General features: G+C 55.7%; 2 protein-coding genes and 1 pseudogene across 2 annotated transcripts; 1 reads left to right on the forward strand and 2 right to left on the reverse strand.

Annotated features, from left to right (window-relative positions):
• LOC149913558 (SUN domain-containing protein 2-like) lies at window positions 1-3,307 on the reverse strand. Its single transcript, XM_090129428.1, has 7 exons — window positions 3,027-3,307; window positions 2,629-2,764; window positions 2,237-2,321; window positions 1,572-1,684; window positions 1,000-1,167; window positions 551-637; window positions 1-121 (listed from the first exon to the last, which is right to left on the reverse strand). The coding sequence occupies exons 1-7, from the start codon at window positions 3,302-3,304 to the stop codon at window positions 14-16; spliced, it is 975 nt and encodes a 324-aa protein (XP_089985554.1). The 5' UTR covers window positions 3,305-3,307; the 3' UTR covers window positions 1-13.
• A 4,540-nt stretch (window positions 3,308-7,847) lies between these two features.
• Window positions 7,848-10,123, reverse strand: LOC149913559 (sperm-associated antigen 4 protein-like). Its single transcript, XM_090129427.1, has 5 exons — window positions 10,096-10,123; window positions 9,432-9,544; window positions 8,860-9,027; window positions 8,411-8,497; window positions 7,848-7,981 (listed from the first exon to the last, which is right to left on the reverse strand). Exons 1-5 carry the CDS (start codon window positions 10,121-10,123, stop codon window positions 7,874-7,876), a joined length of 504 nt encoding a protein of 167 aa, XP_089985553.1. The 3' UTR covers window positions 7,848-7,873.
• A 7,504-nt stretch (window positions 10,124-17,627) lies between these two features.
• LOC149913560 (endogenous retrovirus group V member 2 Env polyprotein-like) lies at window positions 17,628-19,036 on the forward strand (annotated as a pseudogene).
• The last annotated feature ends 3,601 nt before the right edge of the window (window positions 19,037-22,637 follow it).

A 22,637-nucleotide genomic window follows, 5' to 3' on the forward strand; every position in this document is an offset into this window, starting at 1 on the left:
TCTCTGCTGTCTTTTACAAATTTCCATGAATTTCCACTTGGTACACACAGGTGTGTTCTGCGTTTCCCCAGTTGCTCCGCACCTCCAATTTGACACGGCCGAAGGCTTTGCGGGGCTCCTCCTGCCAACACAAAGAGGAGAGGCTTCGTGACGCACATGGGAAGAGCCACGGCGCATCCGCACAGCTCCCTTTGCCAGCTGCCCAACTCTGGCTTGCTCTGCTCCGCTCCCTGGGCTGCCGGGGGATGCCAGAATGGCACTGCTGATGGAGGAAGGCAGCTGCACTGCTCCCTCCCACCAGCAATCGCCGCTCCACACCCACAGGGAGACAGTTTCCCTCCCACAGCGCCTTCCCGTGCTGCTCTCTCTGCCCTAGCAGAAAGAATAATTGCTTCCAAATTGCTGGGCTGCCTCGTCTGTCTTCCCCGTAGGAGTCAGCCGCGTTGGAGAACAGAGCAGAGCCTGGCTGATCAGGCAAACCCTTTCTTGCCAGGACTTGCAGGCAGCCCGGCCTTCCTGCCTGGCAGCCTGGCGCACGCGCTTGCCGTACCTGCACGTGGAAGGTCTGGGCGATGTCTCCGTCCACGTCATAAACGAATAACCCCAGGAGAGTTTCACTTTCATCCTCATCCAGTCCCTGAAAGGCAAGAGATGATTTCGGTCACATTTAGGCAGGCAGTGTGAAAAGGAACCCGTCGAGGCCAAAGGTGGGAGCCCTTCCCCCCTCCTCGGTTCTGGCAGGATTGGAGCACAAAGGAGGGTGAAGCTAATTTGGGGCACGTGGAGCAATAGCTCCTAGCTGCTCGGCCACGAAGAGCAGCAGAGGCCTCCAGAGATGTGTAACCACCCCGAGGGTCTCCGTCCCTTGGGCAGGATGCCGCGCTCTGCAGCAGCCCACCACAGCTCTCTGGGAGCTGCCACCACTATGGGGTCTTCTGGGGCTCTATGCCAAAGCTTTTCCCCGGGGCCCTCCAGAAGAAGCAGCAGGCAGAGACTTACCAAGACAGCAAACTCTCTGGGGGCACTGCTGACTTCCCCGGAGGGAGAGACCGCCTTGGAGATGTGCCAGATGGTGAAAGCTGTGGGCCAGATTTTCTCCGGCAGCCGGATGACCACGTGGCCCCGAGATCCTTGGAAAGCCCAGCAGTTGCCAGGAGAAATATCGGGCTGAAATGAGAAAGACGCGTCTCTCAGCGCTGAGGCAAAGAGCCGCCAGAGCTGGCTGTTGGGCAAGGAGCACAGAGCTTGCCTTCTCTGTGGGCTGCTGTTCTCCTCGTAATGCAATGCTAGTCAAGGGACGGGAGGGGAATGTGCAAAGGTTTGGACAACAGCTCTGGAGTCAACCGCCTTTCCCTGCTCGCCCAGAGCCACAGGGCAGCCCTCCCAGCATCTGTCGGCCCATCACCTATCTATAACCCATCCATCACCCATCGGCCGTAGCGCTGGTGCCAGTAATGTGGGGAAGAGTGTGGGCTGAGCAGTGCAGCTGGGCCAAGGAAATTGCTGCGCGCTTGCTCCTGCAGCCAGAAGGCAAGGCAGTGAACACACAGCCACCATTTCTCCTGCCATACCTTCAAGAGCGTCTCGGGAGGCTTGGCGGCGGAAAAGAGTGGAGAAAGCCAGCGGTTCTTCCAGCCTTTCCCACCAAAGCTCTTGGATGTCCTCTCTGCATCAACAGTGGCACCTGAAATAAGGATGGGAAGACGTGCACTGGGGCAGCCCAGAGATGAGCTGAAGGAGTGAATGCTCATTCCCCGAAGCTCTGGGTGGGGCTCTGCGGTGCAAAATCCCTCCCGCTGTGTCTGGGAACTGTTGAGTCCCAGCCTGAGCCACTGATTGTGCACCTGGGGAAAGGAGCCGCTCAGCCCTAGGAGCACAGGTGAAGGCTTTTTAAATTCTCAGAGAGGGGAGATTCAGATGGGATGTCAGGAGGAAATTCTTGACCGGCAGTGGGCGGAGAGGCCCTGCAATGTGCTACCCACAGAAGCCATGGATGGAAGCCCCATTCCTGGAGGCGATGGAGACCAGGTGGGATGGGGCCCTGAGCACCTGATGGAAAGGGTGGCAGCCCTGTCAACGGCAGGCAGTTGGACTGGGATGCTCTGTAAGGTCCCCTCAGACCTCAGCCACTCTGAAACTCTATGAGATAACTCTGACAGAAAGCAGAGCTTGGCAGGTGTTGGGGAGTGCCAGACGCAAAGCTGAGGGCAGTGAAGCTGTCCGTCTGTCTACATACCCATGGTTTCCAGAGCCCAGTTGGGCATCCAGACGCCGTTTTCCATGACTTTCTCAATGGCGTGCTGTGTCAGATGCAGAATTTCCTGGCAACAAATAGGGAATGGAGAGACAGCAGTGAGCACAGATGCAGGAGGAGATCGGTGTGAGCAGGGAGTCCTATCCAAGAGCTAGGGGACGGCTCCATGTCTTTCCAGAAATCCGGCAAGACCTTCCACAAAGCGTGCCTTGATGAGCCGCGGGACTCCAGAGCCACAACAAAGATGGACCTTGGGCTCTGCCTGACCCCCCTGCTGCCAGCCTCGTGCCATCTCCAGAACAGCCTGGGCAGCCAGAGCACAGAGCTGTCTCTGGCAAGGGCTGAGAGCAAACAGGAGGGAGCAGCACCTTTACCTCTCTCTTCAATCCATTGATCCCGTTCTCTTGGAGGACGTCAAGCACTGACTGGAGAATCAGGTCTTTCCCGGCCGACAGCTGAGTTTTCACGTTCAGCTCCCGCCTCTTCCCCTCCAGCCAAACCGGTGAGCTCCTGAAGGCAAAGGCAAAGAGTCTTGTTCGGCACTGCTCAGCCCGCAGCTCAAAGCTCCATTGCCATGAGGTGAAGGGTCCTGGGGCTTTGTGCCCTTCCTTATCCCCCAGCCCCTTTCATTCCTTCGCTTTGCCCAGGGCCGCCTTCCCCCGTACGGATGGCAAAGGCTGGAGCCCTGGGCACGAGGCGAAGGCGTGCCAAGAGCGCGCAGCCAGCTGAGGCCACGCTACGGACCAGGTGCAGGGCAAGGAAGTGTTCTTACCCCAGGGACGGGAGCTCACGCACAGCCTCTGCTGAAGCCACCTGGAAGAGAAAGGCATTCCATGGCAGGAAGCGCACGGAGCACGGCCAGGGCTTCCGAAGGAGCTTCCCAGGGAACCGCTGGCAGAATTTCCTGCTGCTTCCCAGCGGTTTGCAGGGCAGCGCTGCCCAAAGTCGGGCTCTTAAGCCCTCCCCGTGCTGCAGAGCATCTGCTGCTTCTCCGTTTGCTTTCCCAGTCCCTCCAGACTCCCCAGTGCCAGGGATGGGCCAAAGGCCCATTCTTCCCACGTGCTGCCGCCTTCAGCCCAAGCTCCGAGCTGGGCACCGGGAAGGTGCTTCCAGACCGAAGCCCACTCTGCTGCCAAGGCGACCCCAGCTCGGCTCAAGGTCCGCCCTCTGCCTCAGCAGTGAGGAGCCCGTGGCCAAACTCCCGTCCCTGCAGAGGCAGAAGGGCAGAGCTTTGGCCTCCGCCGCACACCGCGGCACTGACCTGCGGGACGTCGCTTCTCCAAGCTGCCAATATCCAGAGGAAGGCTCCAGCTGTGGGGGACATCAGTCGGGACAGGCCGTTAGTTTGCTCAGACCGCTCCGAGCCCCGCAGCCTCATTTTCCTCCTCCAGACACAGCGGGGACACGCCGTGCGGGACAGTCCCGCTCCCCAGCTCTGCTGGGGTGGCTTTGGGTGGGGAACGCTCACCAGAAAGCACTGCTAGAAGCAGGACGGGGCTCCTCCTTCCCCTCTCTTGGGTGACGCCTTGCCTAAGGGAGAGATCAGACAGCGGTTATCACGGCCCAGAGCGGGAGCAGGGCTGTGCCCACGGCAGGGGATTTGAGGCCGCCTGGCTGCAGAAAGCCCGGCAGCACGCGCTGCTCCTGGCTTCCCCTCCCTGCATTCTGGGCCCTGCCGCACCCACCTGCCCAGCTGGGCTGGCATTTTGGCACCTTCACTCCAGCAGACACAGGGAACAGCTCGCTCTCCTCCCAGGACACGAGCACCTCTTCTCACTCGCCTGCTCTGCAATCCTGGCGGGACTGCACTGCTGCACAGCTCTGCGGCGTGGCTGAGTAGGACGGTGGGTTCTGATGTCATAATAGCTGACAGCTGCCGAGGCCGAGGGACGCCTTCTAGGCCCTCCCAGGGCGTGCCCAGGAGGCACAGAGCCCATGGCTGTGAGCCCAGCCCGGGGTGAAATTGCCAGAAACACCTCCGAGCGCAGAGAGGAGCCGCGGTGAGGATGTCTGTGCTGTTGCACAGCTGCTCCCGTCCTGGGCACGGACAGGCTGAGTGCTCCTGGCTGTGAAAGTCACAGACTCATGGAATGCCTGGTGTTGAAAAGGACTACGATGCTCATCCAGTCCCAACCCCCTGCTGTGTGCAGGTCGCCAACCAGCAGAGCAGGCTGTCTAGAGCCACATCCAGCCTGGCCTCGAACGCCTGCAGGGATGGTGCATCCACAGCCTCCTTGGGCAAGCTGTCCCAGTGCCTCCACGCCCTCCAAGTAAAAAACTTCCTCCTAATACCCAACCTAAGTCTGCTGTCTCAGTTTAAGCCCATTCCCCCTTGTCCTATCACCATCTGCTCACAAACAGCCGTTCCCCCTCCTGTTCATACGCTCCCTTCACGCACGGGAAGGCCACAGTCAGGTCTCCCCAGAGCCTTCTCTTCTCCAGGCTAAACAAGCCGAGCAGAGGAGGACAATCACCTCCCTCTCCCTGCTGGCCCCCCCTTTTTTCATGCAGCCCAGCACACAGTTGGCTGCAAGCGCACGCTGCTGGCCCGCGGCCAGCTTCTCATCCACCAGGACCCCCGAGTCCTTCTCCGCAGGGCTGCTCTCCAGCAGATCTTCCCCCAGTCTGTACCAGTACCTGGCATTGCCCCGACCCGATGCAGCACGCTGCCCTCGGCCTTATTGAACCTCATTAGGTTTTCGTGAGCCCACTTCTCCAGCCTGTCCAGGACCCCCTGGATGGCTTCCCTTCCCCCTGCCATCTCAATCACACCGCTCAGCTGGGTGTCATCGCAAACCTGCTGAGGATGCACTCGATGCCATCGTCTGTCACTGATGAAGTTGTTGAAGAGCACCGCTCCCAGGACCGACCCCTGAGGGACACCGGGGACTTCAGCGGACAGCCACGATTTTGCAGATATGATGGAGAGTGGCTCGGCGACCACATCAGCCATCTCTTTCCGAACCCTGGGATGGGTATCATCCGCTCCCCCGGCCTTACAGACCTTCAGTTCCATGAGAAGCTCTGGACTTGTTCCGCTGTTACAGCGGGACGGAATCCGCTCCTCTCACCCACACTGAGGGCTTCGGGGTCCTGGCAGCCGTGGGGAGGAGCCTGACCAGCAGTGAGGAGTGAGGCAAAGCTCTTATTGCGCACCTCAGCTTTTCCCATGTCGGAGGAAGCCAGTTCTCCGTCCTCACTTATCAGAGGGGGAACGCTCTCCTCTCCTGCCTGTGTGCCTGCAGAACCCCTTGTCATTTTCACATCCCTCACCAAGTTCAGCTCCACCTGTGCCTTGGCTTTCCTAATCCTATCCCTGCACACACACACAGCAGCGCCGTGGCAATTTGCAGAGCTTAACTTGGAGTTCCATCACATGTTGTGTTTTTGCACTCAGACGTTACCGGCTGCCGAGCGGAGCGGCTGATGAGGCCATAGTGAGCTTTTTTCCTAACAGTGTGTGGGACCTGAGGAAAATGTCCTTGCACATTTTGAGGCAAAAGATAAAAGTATTCTACTGGGACTGCGGTGCTTCTCGTGAGGCACAATCATGGAGGCAGAAGGGAGAAGTATTCCTTTGTGACCCGTGCAAAGTTATTGAGGAGGAACGAGGCTGTTCTCCCACTAAGGCTGGAACAGAAGGTTTTGGAACTGTCGCTCATGGATTCCTTTTGCTAAACTCACACGTTGGTTCTTAAACTGATGTGCTAATGCCTGATGCCGGACAGAGCACCCCGCATCAATGCCTCCTTTGCCTTTGAGGATTACGATGTTCATATTGTTGGAAATATCCAAATCACTTATCAGTGTCTTTGATAAAGCAGACTTTATTCGCAATTGCAGCGGCAGGATCCCACCAGCAGCAGCGTGCACAGAAAGCAGCCTTACATCTTTTATGCCCTATTACCTATCTCTGTTATTCTCTCTACTATCCCTACTGCTTATCTCTTTCTCCCCTGGTTCCTCATTGGCTGAGTACTTCAGGATCACAACCTTCCTGACGCTCAGCTGAACACACGGATGCTGGACAAACGTGAATTTTTGCCAGCTCAGCATGGATTGCTGATTATTTAACTTCTCACACCTGCTCACTCAACACTCGGTCATTGTTTCTGGACATCTGCTCGTCCTTGCATAGAGATAAGCTGGGAAGGAGGATAGAGGGGAGTATCCTGATGCCTGCCCGTTGCATCCCATCCCCGGAGCTCTGCCCTCCCCCAGTCGCTCCCCCAGCTCCCCAGCAGATCCCTGAGGGCTCTCCGTTCCCCCCACACTCTTCTTCTCCTTCAACCTTACTGCCCCACGAGCCCCACTCGGGCTTCAGGCCCTATGCAACCGCCTCACCCCCCCACATCCCCATCCCAGGGTATTTCACTGCCTTCCCCCCCACCCCCACCACGGGTGGCCCACAACCCCCCGCGTCCCTCAGTCTGACCCCCGGGGTTACACTCTCCCCCCTCTCCCCCACCTCCAATTCCCCCATTCTCATCTATGGAGTCCTCTTCCACCCCTCCCTCCCCTCAGTTGTTTCCTCCATCAGTGTCTTCCCCATTCTGACCCCCAGGGTGCCCTGTCTGACCCCCGACCCCCTGTTCCTTCCTCAGTCCCCCACTCTGATCCCCTGTGTCCCCTTTCTTGCCCCCCATGTGTCTTCCCATTTTGTCCCCTAGATACATCTCCCCCAGTCCCCTCTGACACCCAGAATTCCCCATCCCCCCAAGAATCCCCACTCCAACTCCCCCATTCTGATCCGTAGTCTCCTCCTGTCCCCCAGTCCCCTCACTTTGCCACCCCAGGCCTCCTGTCTTCCCTTACTCCCCCCCAATCCTGACCCCCTTTTCTGACCCCTAGAGTCCCCTGTACCCCCCATGCCCTCCTTCCTGACCTCGGGAGTCCGTTCCCCCATTTTGACCCCCAATATTCCCCAACTGGACCCCCTTTATGTCCCATACATGACAACAGTACAGCGCGGACAATTGTGGTGGTACTTTCTATTTATTGGCACAGCACAGCCTGGAAAGCCCCGGCTGATGCCAGCAGTGGTTCTCTGGTCTGCAGATGATGCCCCCAAACCCACACGCCGGGGGTGCTCCCACCTCCTGACTGATGGTGGAGAGAAGTGGGAGGGCAGAGGTGATGCTGGGGGGGGCGGGGGGAAGAGGGGAGCTCAGGGGCCTGCTGTGCCTGTCCTACTTCCCCCAGGCAGTGGTTTTACAGGTGTTGCATGATGCCCCCCCCATGGGTGCCGCTCCCACCTCTTGATGGATGACAGAGAGGAGTGGGAGGGCAGAGGTGGTGCTTTGCGGGGGGGCTGGGGGCTGCAGTGCCTGGTATCCTTCTCCCTGGCATTCTGCGTGGTTTTCTGGGTGTTGGATAATGCCCCCAAACTGACAACCTGGAGGGACCGCTCCCAACCCCTGAAGGATGGATGGTGCTGGGGGACGGGGGTTGGTGTTGATGCCCCCGCTCTGCAGAGCCTGGGCTGGTGGGCTGTGGGGGCCGCGGCGGGGGCAGCAGAGCCCGGCTGCTGTCAGGCCTGGCAGGGGCCGCCCTGGTGGTGCCATGCGGCCGCTGGGCAGTGGTCGTGATTATTGCCTTTTAAGAAATCTCTGCTGTCTTTTACAAATTTCCATGAATTTCCACTTGGTACACACAGGTGTGTTCTGCGTTTCCCCAGTTGCTCCGCACCTCCAATTTGACACGGCCGAAGGCTTTGCGGGGCTCCTCCTGCCAACACAAAGAGGAGAGGCTTCGTGACGCACATGGGAAGAGCCACGGCGCATCCGCACAGCTCCCTTTGCCAGCTGCCCAACTCTGGCTTGCTCTGCTCCGCTCCCTGGGCTGCCGGGGGATGCCAGAATGGCACTGCTGATGGAGGAAGGCAGCTGCACTGCTCCCTCCCACCAGCAATCGCCGCTCCACACCCACAGGGAGACAGTTTCCCTCCCACAGCGCCTTCCCGTGCTGCTCTCTCTGCCCTAGCAGAAAGAATAATTGCTTCCAAATTGCTGGGCTGCCTCGTCTGTCTTCCCCGTAGGAGTCAGCCGCGTTGGAGAACAGAGCAGAGCCTGGCTGATCAGGCAAACCCTTTCTTGCCAGGACTTGCAGGCAGCCCGGCCTTCCTGCCTGGCAGCCTGGCGCACGCGCTTGCCGTACCTGCACGTGGAAGGTCTGGGCGATGTCTCCGTCCACGTCATAAACGAATAACCCCAGGAGAGTTTCACTTTCATCCTCATCCAGTCCCTGAAAGGCAAGAGATGATTTCAGTCACATTTAGGCAGGCAGTGTGAAAAGGAACCCGTCGAGGCCAAAGGTGGGAGCCCTTCCCCCCTCCTCGGTTCTGGCAGGATTGGAGCACAAAGGAGGGTGAAGCTAATTTGGGGCACGTGGAGCAATAGCTCCTAGCTGCTCGGCCACGAAGAGCAGCAGAGGCCTCCAGAGATGTGTAACCACCCTGAGGGTCTCCGTCCCTTGGGCAGGATGCCGCGCTCTGCAGCAGCCCACCACAGCTCTCTGGGAGCTGCCACCACTATGGGGTCTTCTGGGGCTCTATGCCAAAGCTTTTCCCCGGGGCCCTCCAGAAGAAGCAGCAGGCAGAGACTTACCAAGACAGCAAACTCTCTGGGGGCACTGCTGACTTCCCCGGAGGGAGAGACCGCCTTGGAGATGTGCCAGATGGTGAAAGCTGTGGGCCAGATTTTCTCCGGCAGCCGGATGACCACGTGGCCCCGAGATCCTTGGAAAGCCCAGCAGTTGCCAGGAGAAATATCGGGCTGAAATGAGAAAGACGCGTCTCTCAGCGCTGAGGCAAAGAGCCGCCAGAGCTGGCTGTTGGGCAAGGAGCACAGAGCTTGCCTTCTCTGTGGGCTGCTGTTCTCCTCGTAATGCAATGCTAGTCAAGGGACGGGAGGGGAATGTGCAAAGGTTTGGACAACAACTCTGGAGTCAACCGCCTTTCCCTGCTCGCCCAGAGCCACAGGGCAGCCCTCCCAGCATCTGTCGGCCCATCACCTATCTATAACCCATCCATCACCCATCGGCCGTAGCGCTGGTGCCAGTAATGTGGGGAAGAGTGTGGGCTGAGCAGTGCAGCTGGGCCAAGGAAATTGCTGCGCGCTTGCTCCTGCAGCCAGAAGGCAAGGCAGTGAACACACAGCCACCATTTCTCCTGCCATACCTTCAAGAGCGTCTCGGGAGGCTTGGCGGCGGAAAAGAGTGGAGAAAGCCAGCGGTTCTTCCAGCCTTTCCCACCAAAGCTCTTGGATGTCCTCTCTGCATCAACAGTGGCACCTGAAATAAGGATGGGAAGACGTGCACTGGGGCAGCCCAGAGATGAGCTGAAGGAGTGAATGCTCATTCCTGAAGCTCTGGGTGGGGCTCTGCGGTGCAAAATCCCTCCCGCTGTGTCTGGGAACTGTTGAGTCCCAGCCTGAGCCACTGATTGTGCACCTGGGGAAAGGAGCCGCTCAGCCCTAGGAGCACAGGTGAAGGCTTTTTAAGTTCTCAGAGAGGGGAGATTCAGATGGGATGTCAGGAGGAAATTCTTGACCGGCAGTGGGCGGAGAGGCCCTGCAATGTGCTACCCACAGAAGCCATGGATGGAAGCCCCATTCCTGGAGGCGATGGAGACCAGGTGGGATGGGGCCCTGAGCACCTGATGGAAAGGGTGGCAGCCCTGTCAACGGCAGGCAGTTGGACTGGGATGCTCTGTAAGGTCCCCTCAGACCTCAGCCACTCTGAAACTCTATGAGATAACTCTGACAGAAAGCAGAGCTTGGCAGGTGTTGGGGAGTGCCAGACGCAAAGCTGAGGGCAGTGAAGCTGTCCGTCTGTCTACATACCCATGGTTTCCAGAGCCCAGTTGGGCATCCAGACGCCGTTTTCCATGACTTTCTCAATGGCGTGCTGTGTCAGCTGCAGAATTTCCTGGCAACAAATAGGGAATGGAGAGACAGCAGTGAGCACAGATGCAGGAGGAGATCGGTGTGAGCAGGGAGTCCTATCCAAAAGCTAGGGGAGGGCTCCATGTCTTTCCAGAAATCCGGCAAGACCTTCCACAAAGCGTGCCTTGATGAGCCGCGGGACTCCAGAGCCACAACAAAGATGGACCTTGGGCTCTGCCTGACCCCCCTGCTGCCAGCCTCGTGCCATCTCCAGAACAGCCTGGGCAGCCAGAGCACAGAGCTGTCTCTGGCAAGGGCTGAGAGCAAACAGGAGGGAGCAGCACCATTACCTCTCTTCAATCCATTGATCCCGTTCTCTTGGAGGACATCAAGCACTGACTGGATAATCAGGTCCTTCCCGGACGATAGCTGAGTTTTTCACGTTCAGCTCCCGCCTCTTCCCCGCCAGCCAAACCGGTGAGCTCCTGAAGGCAAAGGCAAAGAGTCTTGTTCGGCACTGCTCAGCCCGCAGCTCAAAGCTCCATTGCCATGAGGTGAAGGGTCCTGGGGCTTTGTGCCCTTCCTTATCCCCCAGCCCCTTTCATTCCTTCGCTTTGCCCAGGGCTGCCTTCCCCCGTACGGATGGCAAAGGCTGGAGCCCTGGACACGAGGCGAAGGCGTGCCAAGAGTGCGCAGCCAGCTGAGGCCACGGTACAGACAAGGTGCGGGGCAAGGAAGCGTTCTTACCCCAGAGACGGGAGCTCACGCACAGGCTCTGCTGACGCCACCTGGAAGAGAAAGGCATTCCATGGCAGGAAGTGCACGGAGCACGGCCAGGGCTTCCGAAGGAGCTTCCCAGGGAACCGCTGGCAGAATTTCCTGCTGCTTCCCAGCGGTTTGCAGAGCAGCGCTGCCCAAAGTCGGGCTCTTAAGCCCTCCCCGTGCTGCAGAGCATCTGCTGCTTCTCTGTTTGCTTTCCCAGCCCCTCCAGACTCCCCAGTGCCAGGGATGGGCCAAAGGCCCATTCTTCTCACGCGCTGCCGCCTTCAGCCCGAGCTCCGAGCTGGGCACTGGGAAGGTGCTTCCACACCCGAAGCGCACCCTGCTGCCAAGGCGACCCCAGCCCGGCTCAAGGTCCGCCCTCCACCTGTAGGTAGTGAGGGTCTGGCGCCCGGAAGATATCGCGTTGTACAGGAAGACAGGGTCCCTCTCCCGATAGCCGATAGCGTTCAGTGCCCAGGTGATATAAGGCTGTTTTTCCCGCCAATAAACGCCATTTGCCGTCTACCACATTGGTGTCAGCGAGCTGATGGACCGAGCGACCTGGGATTGGTCGCCGTGCCGTTCCCGAACCAGGTCGCCAGGCCTACGATAGGCAATAAGTGGTGCCGAAACCCGGGATTGTCACCTGGATGGGTGAACGGCGGCCGGAGCGGCCGGACCAGCCTGGCGGGGAGGACGCTCCCGGACCAACAAGGAGGATGGAAGTCCTTGTGAAGGTCGTATCACAGTTAGATAAGCGGTGGGGTATCGATCGTAAGCCCAAAGATTTTACTCTCACTATTGCGAGGCTTTTGCAAATGAGGGTCATTGACCAGCCGGTGGATATTCTCCACCCCGAAGTGTGGGGTAAGCGCACTAAAGCGTTAACTGAGGAGACGATGTCCTCGGGCTGTGAGAGAAGCCTAGAGTCGTGGGGGAGAGTCGTGCGGGCCCTGCGCAGGGCCATGCAGGAGCGGGAGACCTGGAGGGCGGTGGAGAGCCGTTTGTTGGCCACCCCGGGACTGGGAGTCGGGGCGGCCACGCGGACTTTGCACCCCTCTGACGGTGATGATGACATGTCCTCTCAGTCGAACCCCGACCCGCCCACGGAGGGACAGAAACGAGTGAAGTCCTTCTGGGGTGGGTTAATCGAGGAGGCCAGGGCTGCCGCGGGGAAATCAGAGCCCGAGGAAGTGTGGGCTCGACCGCCCCCCTATGCGCCCCAAGATGGCGCCGAGCCAGAAGAGGGAGGGCGGGGGGAGGACGCCCTTGGCGGGAACATGGAGGACGTGTTAGATAAAGGCGGTGGGAGCGACCGGGAAGGTGAGGGCAGCGTGAGTGAAGGGTGGAAAGCCAATCAGAGCGGCCGTCTGAAGAAATGCCGCTGTGGGGCGAACATCCCGCCGAGCAGAGGGCGGGACGAACCAAGAGGGAGGGAACGGCCTGCCCGCAAGGGAGGCGGGCGGGGCCGGAGCCTAACAAAGAGGTACGGGAAACCGGAAGTGGCCGCTCAGTCGGGCTCTGACTCCGGATCAGACAGTGGCTGGGACGAGTGGTTCGCAATTGACTTAAACTCAGAGGAGGAGGGAATGAATACGAACAGAGTTAAGAGCCGAAATATTCCCATCCAAATTAAAGAGAAACCGCGAGGGGGCGAAATCCCTCTTACAGACTGGAGGAAAATAAAGATTGCATGCGCCGACTGGGCCCCATCGGCCGCACTAGCGTTCCCGGTCCGGGTGATGGATGGGGGACAGAGGGTCCACTCGCCGATAAACCCTAGGGATATACAAGCAATTGTTAAGGCAATTGCAGATAAAGGGCTTCACTCAGCTATGGTCTCCACCCTTATAGATGGTGTTGTTGGGGGAGACGATATGCTCCCATTTGACAAAAAACAAACCTGTAGACTAATTTTTGACGGAGCCCTGCCGTTAAAATTGTTAAGCCATCGCCATGGTCCACCATAAGACAAAATGAAAGGGAGAGCTTTACACAATTTGTAGATTGCCTCCAGGCAGCAGTCGACTCCTCGACCCTGCCCGCGGAAGCGAAAGGCCCGGTTGCCACCAAGGCAGCCCACAAGAGCGCGCCGCTACCAGAAGTCCACGGAGCTGCTGATCCGCAAGCTTCCCTTCCAGCGCCTGGTGTGCGAGATCACGCAGGACTCCAAGACCGACCTGCGCTTCCAGAGCCCGGCCGTAGGCAAGCGAGGCCTACCTGGTGGGGCTCTTCGAGGACATCCAGCTCACCCAGCGCACCCGTGGGGAGCGCGCCTGAGGCCGCAGCTCATCCCCCTTTTCTTCCTATTAGAAAAGACTAACATCATGTTGGTAGAGCACCAACAACTGTTATACGAATGTTCTTGTTCAGAGCACCTTATGTTTTCTATTCGAGTTTTCTATTGAAGATTGTTTTATTCAAGTTTTCTACTGAAGATTGTTATCTATTGTTATATTTTACCTAATTTAATTGTGCATAGGGAGGGGGGAAATGTAGGTAGTGAGGGTCTGGCGCCCGGAAGATATCGCGTTGTATGGGAAGACAGGGTCCCTCTCCCGATAGCCGATAGCGTTCAGTGCCCAGGTGATATAAGGCCGTTTTTCCTGCCAATAAACGCCATTTGCCGTCCACCACATTGGTGTCAGCGAGCTGATGGACCGAGCGACCTGGGATTGGTCGCCGTGCCGTTCCCGAACCGGGTCGCCACGCCTACGATAGGCAACACCACCTCAGCAGCAAGGAGCCCGTGGCCAAACTCCCGTCCCTGCAGAGGCAGAAGGGCAGAGCTTTGGCCTGTGCCGCACACCGCGGCACTGACCTGCGGGACGTCGCTTCTCCAAGCTGCCAATATCCAGAGGAAGGCTCCAGCTGTGGGGGACATCAGTCGGGACAGGCCGTTAGTTTGCTCAGAGCGCTGTGAGCCCCGCAGCCCCGTTTTCCTCCTCCAGACCCAGCGGGGACACGCCGTGCGGGACAGTCCCGCTCCCCAGCTCTGCTGGGGTGGCTTTGGGTGGGGAACGCTCACCAGAAAGCACTGCTAGAAGCAGGATGGGGCTCCTCCTTCCCCTCTCTTGGGCGACGCCTTGCCTAAGGGAGAGATCAGACAGCGGTTATCACGGCCCAGAGCGGGAGCAGGGCTGTGCCCACGGCAGGGGATTTGGGGCCGCCCGGCTGCAGAAAGCCCGGCAGCACGTGCTGCTCCTGGCTTCCCCTCCCTGCATTCTGGGCCCTGCCGCACCCACCTGCCCAGCTTGTGAAGGGGGAAGTGAGAATAGCCTCTGCTGAGGTCTAGGAAACCCGAAATCCCAGTGTTAGCACTGGAAGCCGCTGGAGAGGAGGAGGTAAAACTGAAATATGATGTTAGTAGTTTATGTAATGATGAGAGTTTGGAAAGCGAAAAGTTTGGGAAGGACACAGGCTGAGGAAGGCAAGGATGAGCAGGGTGTGACAGGGATGTAGAGGTGAGCGATATGGAGGAAAAACAAACAAACAAAAAACTGATTGAGAAACAGAGATGGTAAGGAAGTTGGGGATAACAGCAGCTGTTACTGTCGCAGCACTAGAGTAGGGCGTAGGACCCAGGGATCCACTCAGAGATAGGGGGGTGGGGGGGCTGGAAGAGCCCGGGGAGGGCTCTGCCCCACTGCAATGAAAGTAATGTGTGAATTACTGAGAAAGAGGGAACCGCCTCTGGTTGCAAAAATGAAGGATGGGAATTTGGGAAGTTTACCCTAGCAGATCCACTGGTTAAATTACAGCTAGGGAAGCAGAATAAAGAGGTAAAGAGATTAAATTCAGTAGAGACAATTGAAGCTAAGTGTCAAGCAAGACCAATTGATGGAAAATTTTAAGTCTGGCTTTAACACAAACTGGGAAAAGCAATGTTGTACCCATAGAAGTTAGGTAAATCCTAAATCAGGTATACACAGGATTGTAGGCATCAGGAATGCCTGGCAGAGCCAAAAATGCAGCCCAATAAAAGTTAAGTTAAAGACGGGAGCCAGCCCAACCAGGGTAAAGCAGTGCCCTTTGAGGATACAAGACTGTAGGAGGATAAAAGAAATAATAAATAACTTTATGAATTTTGGATTATTAATTGGATAGAAATCCAAATAGAACACCCCAATCTTGCAAATGAAAAATTGGATGGCAAGAGCTATAGTTTGGTACAAGATTTGAGGGCAATTAATAGAAATGTTGAATATATACAACCAGTGGTGTATATCTTTATTAACCAAGTTAAGGAATAAGTAGGTGGGGTTTACCGTTCTGGATTTGAAGTACACCTTTTTCTGCCTGGTTTTGCCAAAGAAAGTCTAAAATTATTTGCCTTTGAATAGGAAAACTCCAATAAGGGAAGAAGGAAATAATAATAATAATAATAATAATAATAATAATAATAATAATAATAATAATAATAATAATAATAATTTAAACAAAATAATAATAAATATATAAGAAAAATTCAGCTAACCTAGACAGTGTTACATAGGGTTGTGAGAACAGCCCAGTGATTTTTGAGAACTGGTCAACTCGTGAGCCTGAGATTTGGGTTCCTCCATCTCACAGTGGAACTTTACTGCAGTACGTGGATGCCACAGTAACCAAGGAGGACTGTGTACAGTGGACTGTGAGTTTGCTGAATTTCTTGATTTAAATGGCTATCAAGTTTCTCAACAGAAAGCACAACTGATCAAAGAGAAGGAAGCAATTTGCTGAACACCCAGAACACCAATGCAGAGCTGCCTCCAAGTCAGCAGTGTGCACTGCATGGAGGCTGTCTGTGCCAGTTGGTCAGACCTACAGGAGGAACCGTTGGACAACGCTGAGGATTCCTGGATTCATCGACAGAAGCAGTTTTGTGAGACAAGGAAACTGTAAGGCAGGACATGCAGCAACTGCTACTGATAAGGTAACTGAAGCAAAACCATCACCTGTGGGGACTTCCGCTCAGAAGGCTGAAATAACTGCCTTGACAAGAACCTTAAACATATGGACAGATGCTAAATATGCTTTTGGGGTGGTACCCACTCATGGTACCATCTGCAAAGAGCGAGGTTTTCTTACACACATGGAAAACAAATTCGGCATGATGTAAATCTACCAAAGAGCAGCATGGCTGTTATACATTGTAAAGGACAGCAGAAGAGTGACACTGTACAGGAAACTGGGAATATGATGGTGGATCAGGGGGCAGAACAGGCAGCTGAAGGAAAAGAAATTGGTGAACTGGCTTTAATTCCAGACAGTAAACTTAAAATATCTGAACCTTAATCAGAACCTATAAGATATTGTAGAGAGGATAGGACTCTAATTAATGATTTAGAAGGGAAGAGAGCAAGCTGACAGGTGGGTGCATACCCAGATGGACACATTGCTGTGCCCTTTATTATTTTATAGAAATCGGTTCTAAGGGAACATAATAAAACATATGGGGGTACAGACATCAGAAAGTAACTGTACAATCCTAGTACCAGGAACAGGGTGCAAGTGGGGCTTGTTGGGAAAGAGAATCTTTTAGGACAACAATTGTAAATTGATTTTTTTCAGAACTGCCAGGAAAAAGGAGGGTTTCGGTATATGCTGGTTCTAAGAAATACCCTTTTCAGGATGGCCAGAAGCATTCCCTTGCAGGACCAATAAAGCCAAAGAAATAACCAAGGTATTGCTGCAGGAGATTATACCAAGGTTTGGATGTCCTGCAACAATACCTTCAACCAGGGAACTCACTTTACTGCAGAGATTGTCCAATAGGTCAGTAAGCATTGGGAATAAACTGGAATTAAATCGCAGGTTGTAAAACTGGGCCAGGAAGCTGGACTACCCTGCCCACAGTTGTTGCCTTTGGCTCTCCTTAGGAAACCTAGAGCCAAAGAGGGGTTAAGTCTTTCAAAATACGGTACAAAAGGCCTTATGTTGTACAAACAGGATCTCTACCCAGGTAGGGAGTGAAATACCGAGCATGTGGTAAGTCTACAAGACTAGCGTCAGGAAATAGAGAAACTGGTTCTAGGAACTAGAGCCCAAGGCCTTGACGGCTTGATCCCTCAAATACAATGGGAACTGAAGTCAGCTGGACCCTTAAAATTGTGAATCCAGAGACAGTAATGCGGGCTCTTATAATTGTTAAATGTTAATTTGATTAAGTGCAGCATTTGATGTAAATGCTTATATATCTCTGGTGGAAAACATCATTGCAAAGTGTACTTGTATCAGTAATTGTTTGGTATGTGGGCTCTGTACATAGGTGTATATATGTATATTTTGTCTTACACGTTGCAAGAAGATCCTGCACGAGATCAAACCAGAGAACAAGGCATGGCATGCCTGAGGAAGCGCCTGAAGAAGACGGTCCGACCACAGTGGACTGCGAGGAGAAAGGACCCCTCCGGCTAACAATTAAGAAAAATGGATAAACTGTGCATTGTAATTAACCTCATAAGATTTGCTTTAGCCTGGGAAGGTAGTAGCTACTCGGGCAGTGGCCCAAAATTTTAACCTAACAAATTGTTGGATATGTACGGCCCTCCCCAGAGCAGGGGGGGTGCCAGTCTATGGGGTAGTAGCGCTTAATTGGACAATTCCAAATTGGGTGCAACATGGGGAATGTAAGTATGGAATAGAGGATAAATTACAAAAGGGCCCCAAGTTTGATCTGTTGATTATTAATTCCTCTAAATCTATCTTTGTGGATAGGGAAAATTAGTGTGAAAGTCGGGTGGTGAAATTTAACAGGTATAGGATGTAGCTGGGAGTATGGGAATTCGAGAACAGTATCAGGACTCAACGAAACTACAAGGTGGAAGCAGGGCATAGGGTGCGATCCTAGCACAAGTGAAAATTCATCTTGGCCTACAGATAAGAATGTACTTGGGATTGTGAGAACGGGAACGTCTTTTACCCAACAAGAGGGTACGTCTAATCCATGCAGATTACCTTATGGATACTGGTGGTTATGTGGGGATGGGCAGGCACGAAAAGCACTGCCTCCCAATTGCATTGGAACATGCTCTGCAGGATACTTGGTACCTCAGACCACGGTGCATAAGGAAATACCACGGGGACTCTTGAGAACATCCTGGAGACGGGTGAGAAGAGTACTAAATCCTTTGGTGGAAAAACCCACTGGTTTCCACAGCTTTGTGAGATGGCTCATCCCATCTCTTGGAGTAAGTGAGCTGGAGAAAGCAATTGTTAATATTTCAGCCACTCTAAAGGTAATAGAGAACGCTACTGCTGATGCAGTCAAAGCATTACAAGTTGAGATTTCAATGCTTAGTAAGGTTGTATTACAAAATAGAATGGCATTGGATCTCCTAACAGCCAAAGAGGGAGGGGTTCGTGTGATAATTAATCAGAGTTGTTGTGCTTATGTAGATAAGACTCAAGGGATAGAGACTGATCTACAGGCAATATGGGAGCACACTAAATTACTTCATCAGGTAACGAGGGATGATAGCTCATTAGGATTCACAGAATTGTGGGAAAAGCTTACCAGCTGGTTACCTAACTTTGCGTGGCTAAAGCAACTCTCTGTGGCTTGTATTATTATAATCATCTTGCTCTGTTTATGTGTGTTGCAATGAGATGTGCATTATGGATATGTAAAACTTCTGGGGATAGTTATGAGGAATGGAAAAAGCACAAGCTAAGGCAGAGAGTGGAAAGCGGGAGTTATTTCAAAACTTCCCTTTTCCCGAATGGAGCAATTTAGCAAAAGAATTTGCTAGGTTCAAGAAAAAGGGGGGAATTGAGTAAGGAGAGGACAAGATAAGGATTAACTCTTGTTTAGGAATGTAGCTAAGCAGGATGTGTGGTCAGATAAGAAGAGGACATCTGGAAACTGTTGCAACATTACACAAGGAATGGGTCAGGATCGGAATACTTCTGTCAGAGACAATGGGTCTTCTCACCATCAAAGGAGACCCCCACTGCTCATGGCGATAAGTCAGGAATGTCATGAATATGGATGCGAATTCCACTGATGGTCTATTCCTTCGGCCTGTATCTGTACCAAGCTTCTTCCTTACATTGGGCAAGATAGGTGGAAATATCCCCCTTGCACCCCGTGCCCGCGCAGCACTGATTAAAACGTACCTGCTTCATAATCTCACTTCGGCTTGTGGAGTCTGATTCCGCGAGTCAACCTTGTCAGAGAACGAAATCAGCTTCGCCAGACAGGACCTGCCTTCAGGAACCCGTGCTGACCGGGCCCGACCCTGTGCGAGCACAAGAACGACTGCTCAGAGCAGCAGCTGTGCAGCAACACCAACGGCACGAGAAAGCAACGCTGAGAGCCAAGGACATCTCCAGAAGGAAGAGAAAAGCGAGTCAAGTAAGCCGTGCCACGGCCGCGTGATAATGACCTGCAGGGCCGATTCTGCTCCCCATCCCTACCCAGCAGCACGAGGGGCTGCGTGCCCAGGGAACAACCAGCAAAGCCTGCAGGCAAAGAAGGCGCTGAGCACCTCAGCCTGATCCTGATCCTGATCTGCCCGACCCCTCCCCACCTCCCCAGGAGATCCCCGAGGGCTCTCCGTTCCCCCCCTCCCGTCTTCCTCGCCCCCCGCTGCCCCTCGAGCCCCACTCGGGCTTCAGGCCGCGCGTGCGGGCCGCGTTGCCATGGCGACGGCGCGCCCTGCCTCCGTGCGGCGCGTGCAGCCGTCCCCGCGTCTCCATGCCGACGGCGCCTGAGCGCGCCCGCGCCGCTCCGCGGTTGTGGCTGCGGCACCGCCCCCGGCCCCGGCCCCGGCCTCGGCCCGGCCGAGTGACGTCATCACGCTGCGACCCGAGCAGCCGGCCACGCGGAAGTCGTGCCGGGTCCCGCACCGCTCCGGCGCCGCGGGGCACCTCGGGGCTCCGAGCGCCGGCTCGGCTCCTACAGGTGGGTGATCGGGGGGCAGCGGGCCGGGCTTAAGGTGCTGGGGGGCCGCGTGCTGCTCTGCCTCGGCCCCGCGGCGTCTCTGCGGTGCTCGGGGCTTCCGCTCGGCGGGGGCCGCTGCCCTGTGTCTCCCCGCCTCCCCCAGCCCGTGTATTTCGCTGCCCTCCGCCCCTCCCCCCGCTGCTGATCGCCCACCCCCCCAGTCCCTCTGTGTCACTGCCGGGGTTACACCCTCTCCCCGTTCCCCCCTCCCCTCCAGTTCCCCCATTCTGATCGCTATAGTCCTCTTCCACCCCTCTCTCCGTGCCGTCCCCATTCTGACCCCCAAGGTCCCCTTGACTGTCCCCGACCCCCCCGCTCAATCCCTCGTCCCTCCCCATTCTGATCCCCAGTGTCCCTCCCCCCCCTACTCATTCTGTTCCCTAGATTCCCCCCCCTTTCCCAGTCCCCTCTGTCTGACCCATAGAATCCCCTCTCCTCCCCCCAGGTACCCCCACTCCATTTCCCCCATTCTGATCCCTAGAGTCTCCAACCACGCCCCAGTCCCCTGTATTTGACTGCCAAGGTCCCCTGTCCTCCCTTCTCCCCCCACCTCCTCACCCCTTTTTCTGACCCCTGTACCCCCCCGTGCGCTCTTCCCTGACCCCTGGAGTCCGTTCCCCCATTTTGACTTCTAGCCCCCCCCAGTCGGACACCTTTTGTGTCCCATAGAAGCCCCTCACAACTCCTGGCTCTCCTCCTCCACTACTCCGTCTGCCCTCAGATGTCCTTTCTGCCTCGTAGAGACTCTGTTCACCTCTTTCCCCCACACAAGCCACTCAGTTCCCCCCAGACTCTCTTTCAACACCACTGAGACCTCATTCCCCTCTTTCCCCCTGCCCAGTGTCCCCCTAAGGTCTGTCCCCAGACTCCCTTTACACAGCATGGAAGCCTCAGTAACCCCTGTTTTCCTCCCACAGCCTCTCCTATCCACTCCTGGAGTCGTGCAGAAGAATCTGGAGATGTCCTAGAAGGGTCTGGGGGTGCGCAGGGGGTCCCCCGGTGGGTGCTGGGGGTCTTTGGATTCATACAGAAGGGTCTGGAGATGTCTTGGAGGGGTCTTGGAGTTGTCCAGGGGGTCCCCAGGATGGTCCTGGAGGTCCATTGAAGGATCAGGAAGCTCCCAGGATGTGTCCAGGAGCTCTGAGGAGCCACTGGGATGTCCCAGTAGAGTCTGGTAGGGTCCAGGGAGTTCTCATGTGGGTCTGAGTGGTCCTGGAGTCATCCAGAAGGGTCTGGGGATGTTCCAGAATGGTCCTGTAGGGTCTAGGGAGTTCTCAGGTGGGTTCAAAGGGTCCTGTTGTCTTCTGGAAGGGTCTGGAGATGTTTCAGAGTTGTCTTGTGGTGTCCAGGAAGGTCCTGGAGTCATCCAGAAGGGTTGGAGATGTCCCAGAGGGGTCTCTGGGAGACCAGTGTGTCCCCAGGGGTTCCCGGAGTCCGGCAGAGGTCTCCAATGGGGATTTTGAGGACAACCTCACATAGCGACACGTTCTCGCTCTGCTTTGTCTCCGTGGGATCGCCCCCAAAAATGTCTGCTTCCCTTAAAATCAGTACTGTGTCAATTTAGTTGTATTTTTTTCCGCACTTCCTTTCAGAAATGGATGGTTCTCACCAAATCCCCGTGCAAAGCCCCACGGAAACATCTCCCCCCAGGGCCTCAGGGTGACACCGGGACAACCGCCCGTCCCCGAAGTTCTCACTGTCACTGTAACCATGGAACCTGGGGCCGTACCAACCCGTCTACCTCGAGAGCCCCATCAGCGCTCTGCAGCTCCTGGAGCCGGGTGATGCTGTCACCCTGGCTGTCCATGACCGTCCCACGCTGTCCCCCCTGCCATGGTGGCACAACTGCAGCGCGGTGCCATCCTCATTGAAGAGGTGACAAGGACAGGTACAGGGAGGGGGTCTGGGGACAGTCGGGGACACGTGGGGTCTGGTGTGGGTGTGACATGGGGTCGCTGGTGTCACTGTGGTTGGGTGTCACCTTCACTGGACGATATTGGGTGTCTCTGAGTGTCACTGCCTTCAGGTGGGCCGGGCTTAAGGTGCTGGGGGGCCGCGTGCTGCTCTGCCTCGGCCCCGCGGCATCTCTGCGGTGCTCGGGGCTTCCGCTCGGCGGGGGCCGCTGTATTTGACAGCCAAGGTCCCCTGTCCTCCCTTCTCCCCCTTTTTCTGACCCCTGTATCCCCTGTGTGCTCCTTCCTTACCCCTGGAGTCCGTTCCCCCATTTGACTTCTAGTCCCCCCCCAGTCGGACACCTTTTGTGTCCCATAGAAGCCCCTCACAACTCCTGGCTCTCCTGTCCCACTCCTCCCTTTGCCCCCAGATGTCCTTCCTGCCTCGTAGAGAGTCTGTTCACCTCTTTTCCCCACACAACCACAGGGCCAAAGGGTGTGCCCTATTGCTATAGGGGGTGGGATATGGGATTGGGATTGACAGGTGGGAGATGGGGTTGGGATGTGGGATTGGGAATGAGGTTTGGAATTGGAATTGGCATGTTGGATGTGGGATTGGGATGTGAAATTTAGGATTGGGGTGTGAGGATGTGGATATGGGATGGATACGGGATGAGTTTAGGATGGAGATGGGATCAATATGGGAAGAACATGGGATGGATTGGGGATGGGATATAGATATGGGATGGGACTGGGATGAGAATGCATTGGGGTAAGTATATGGAATGGACATGGGATGGATGTGCGGATACGGATTTGGGATAGATATGGATATGGGGTACGGGATGGGGATAGGATGTTGGGGTCAGGTAATGACATGACAACAGTACAGCGCGACAATTGTGGGGGTACTTTCTATT

Source organism: Phasianus colchicus, chromosome 36 (assembly GCF_987193195.1).
Source record: "Phasianus colchicus chromosome 36, bPhaCol1.hap1.1, whole genome shotgun sequence".
Taxonomy (NCBI): domain Eukaryota; kingdom Metazoa; phylum Chordata; class Aves; order Galliformes; family Phasianidae; genus Phasianus; species Phasianus colchicus.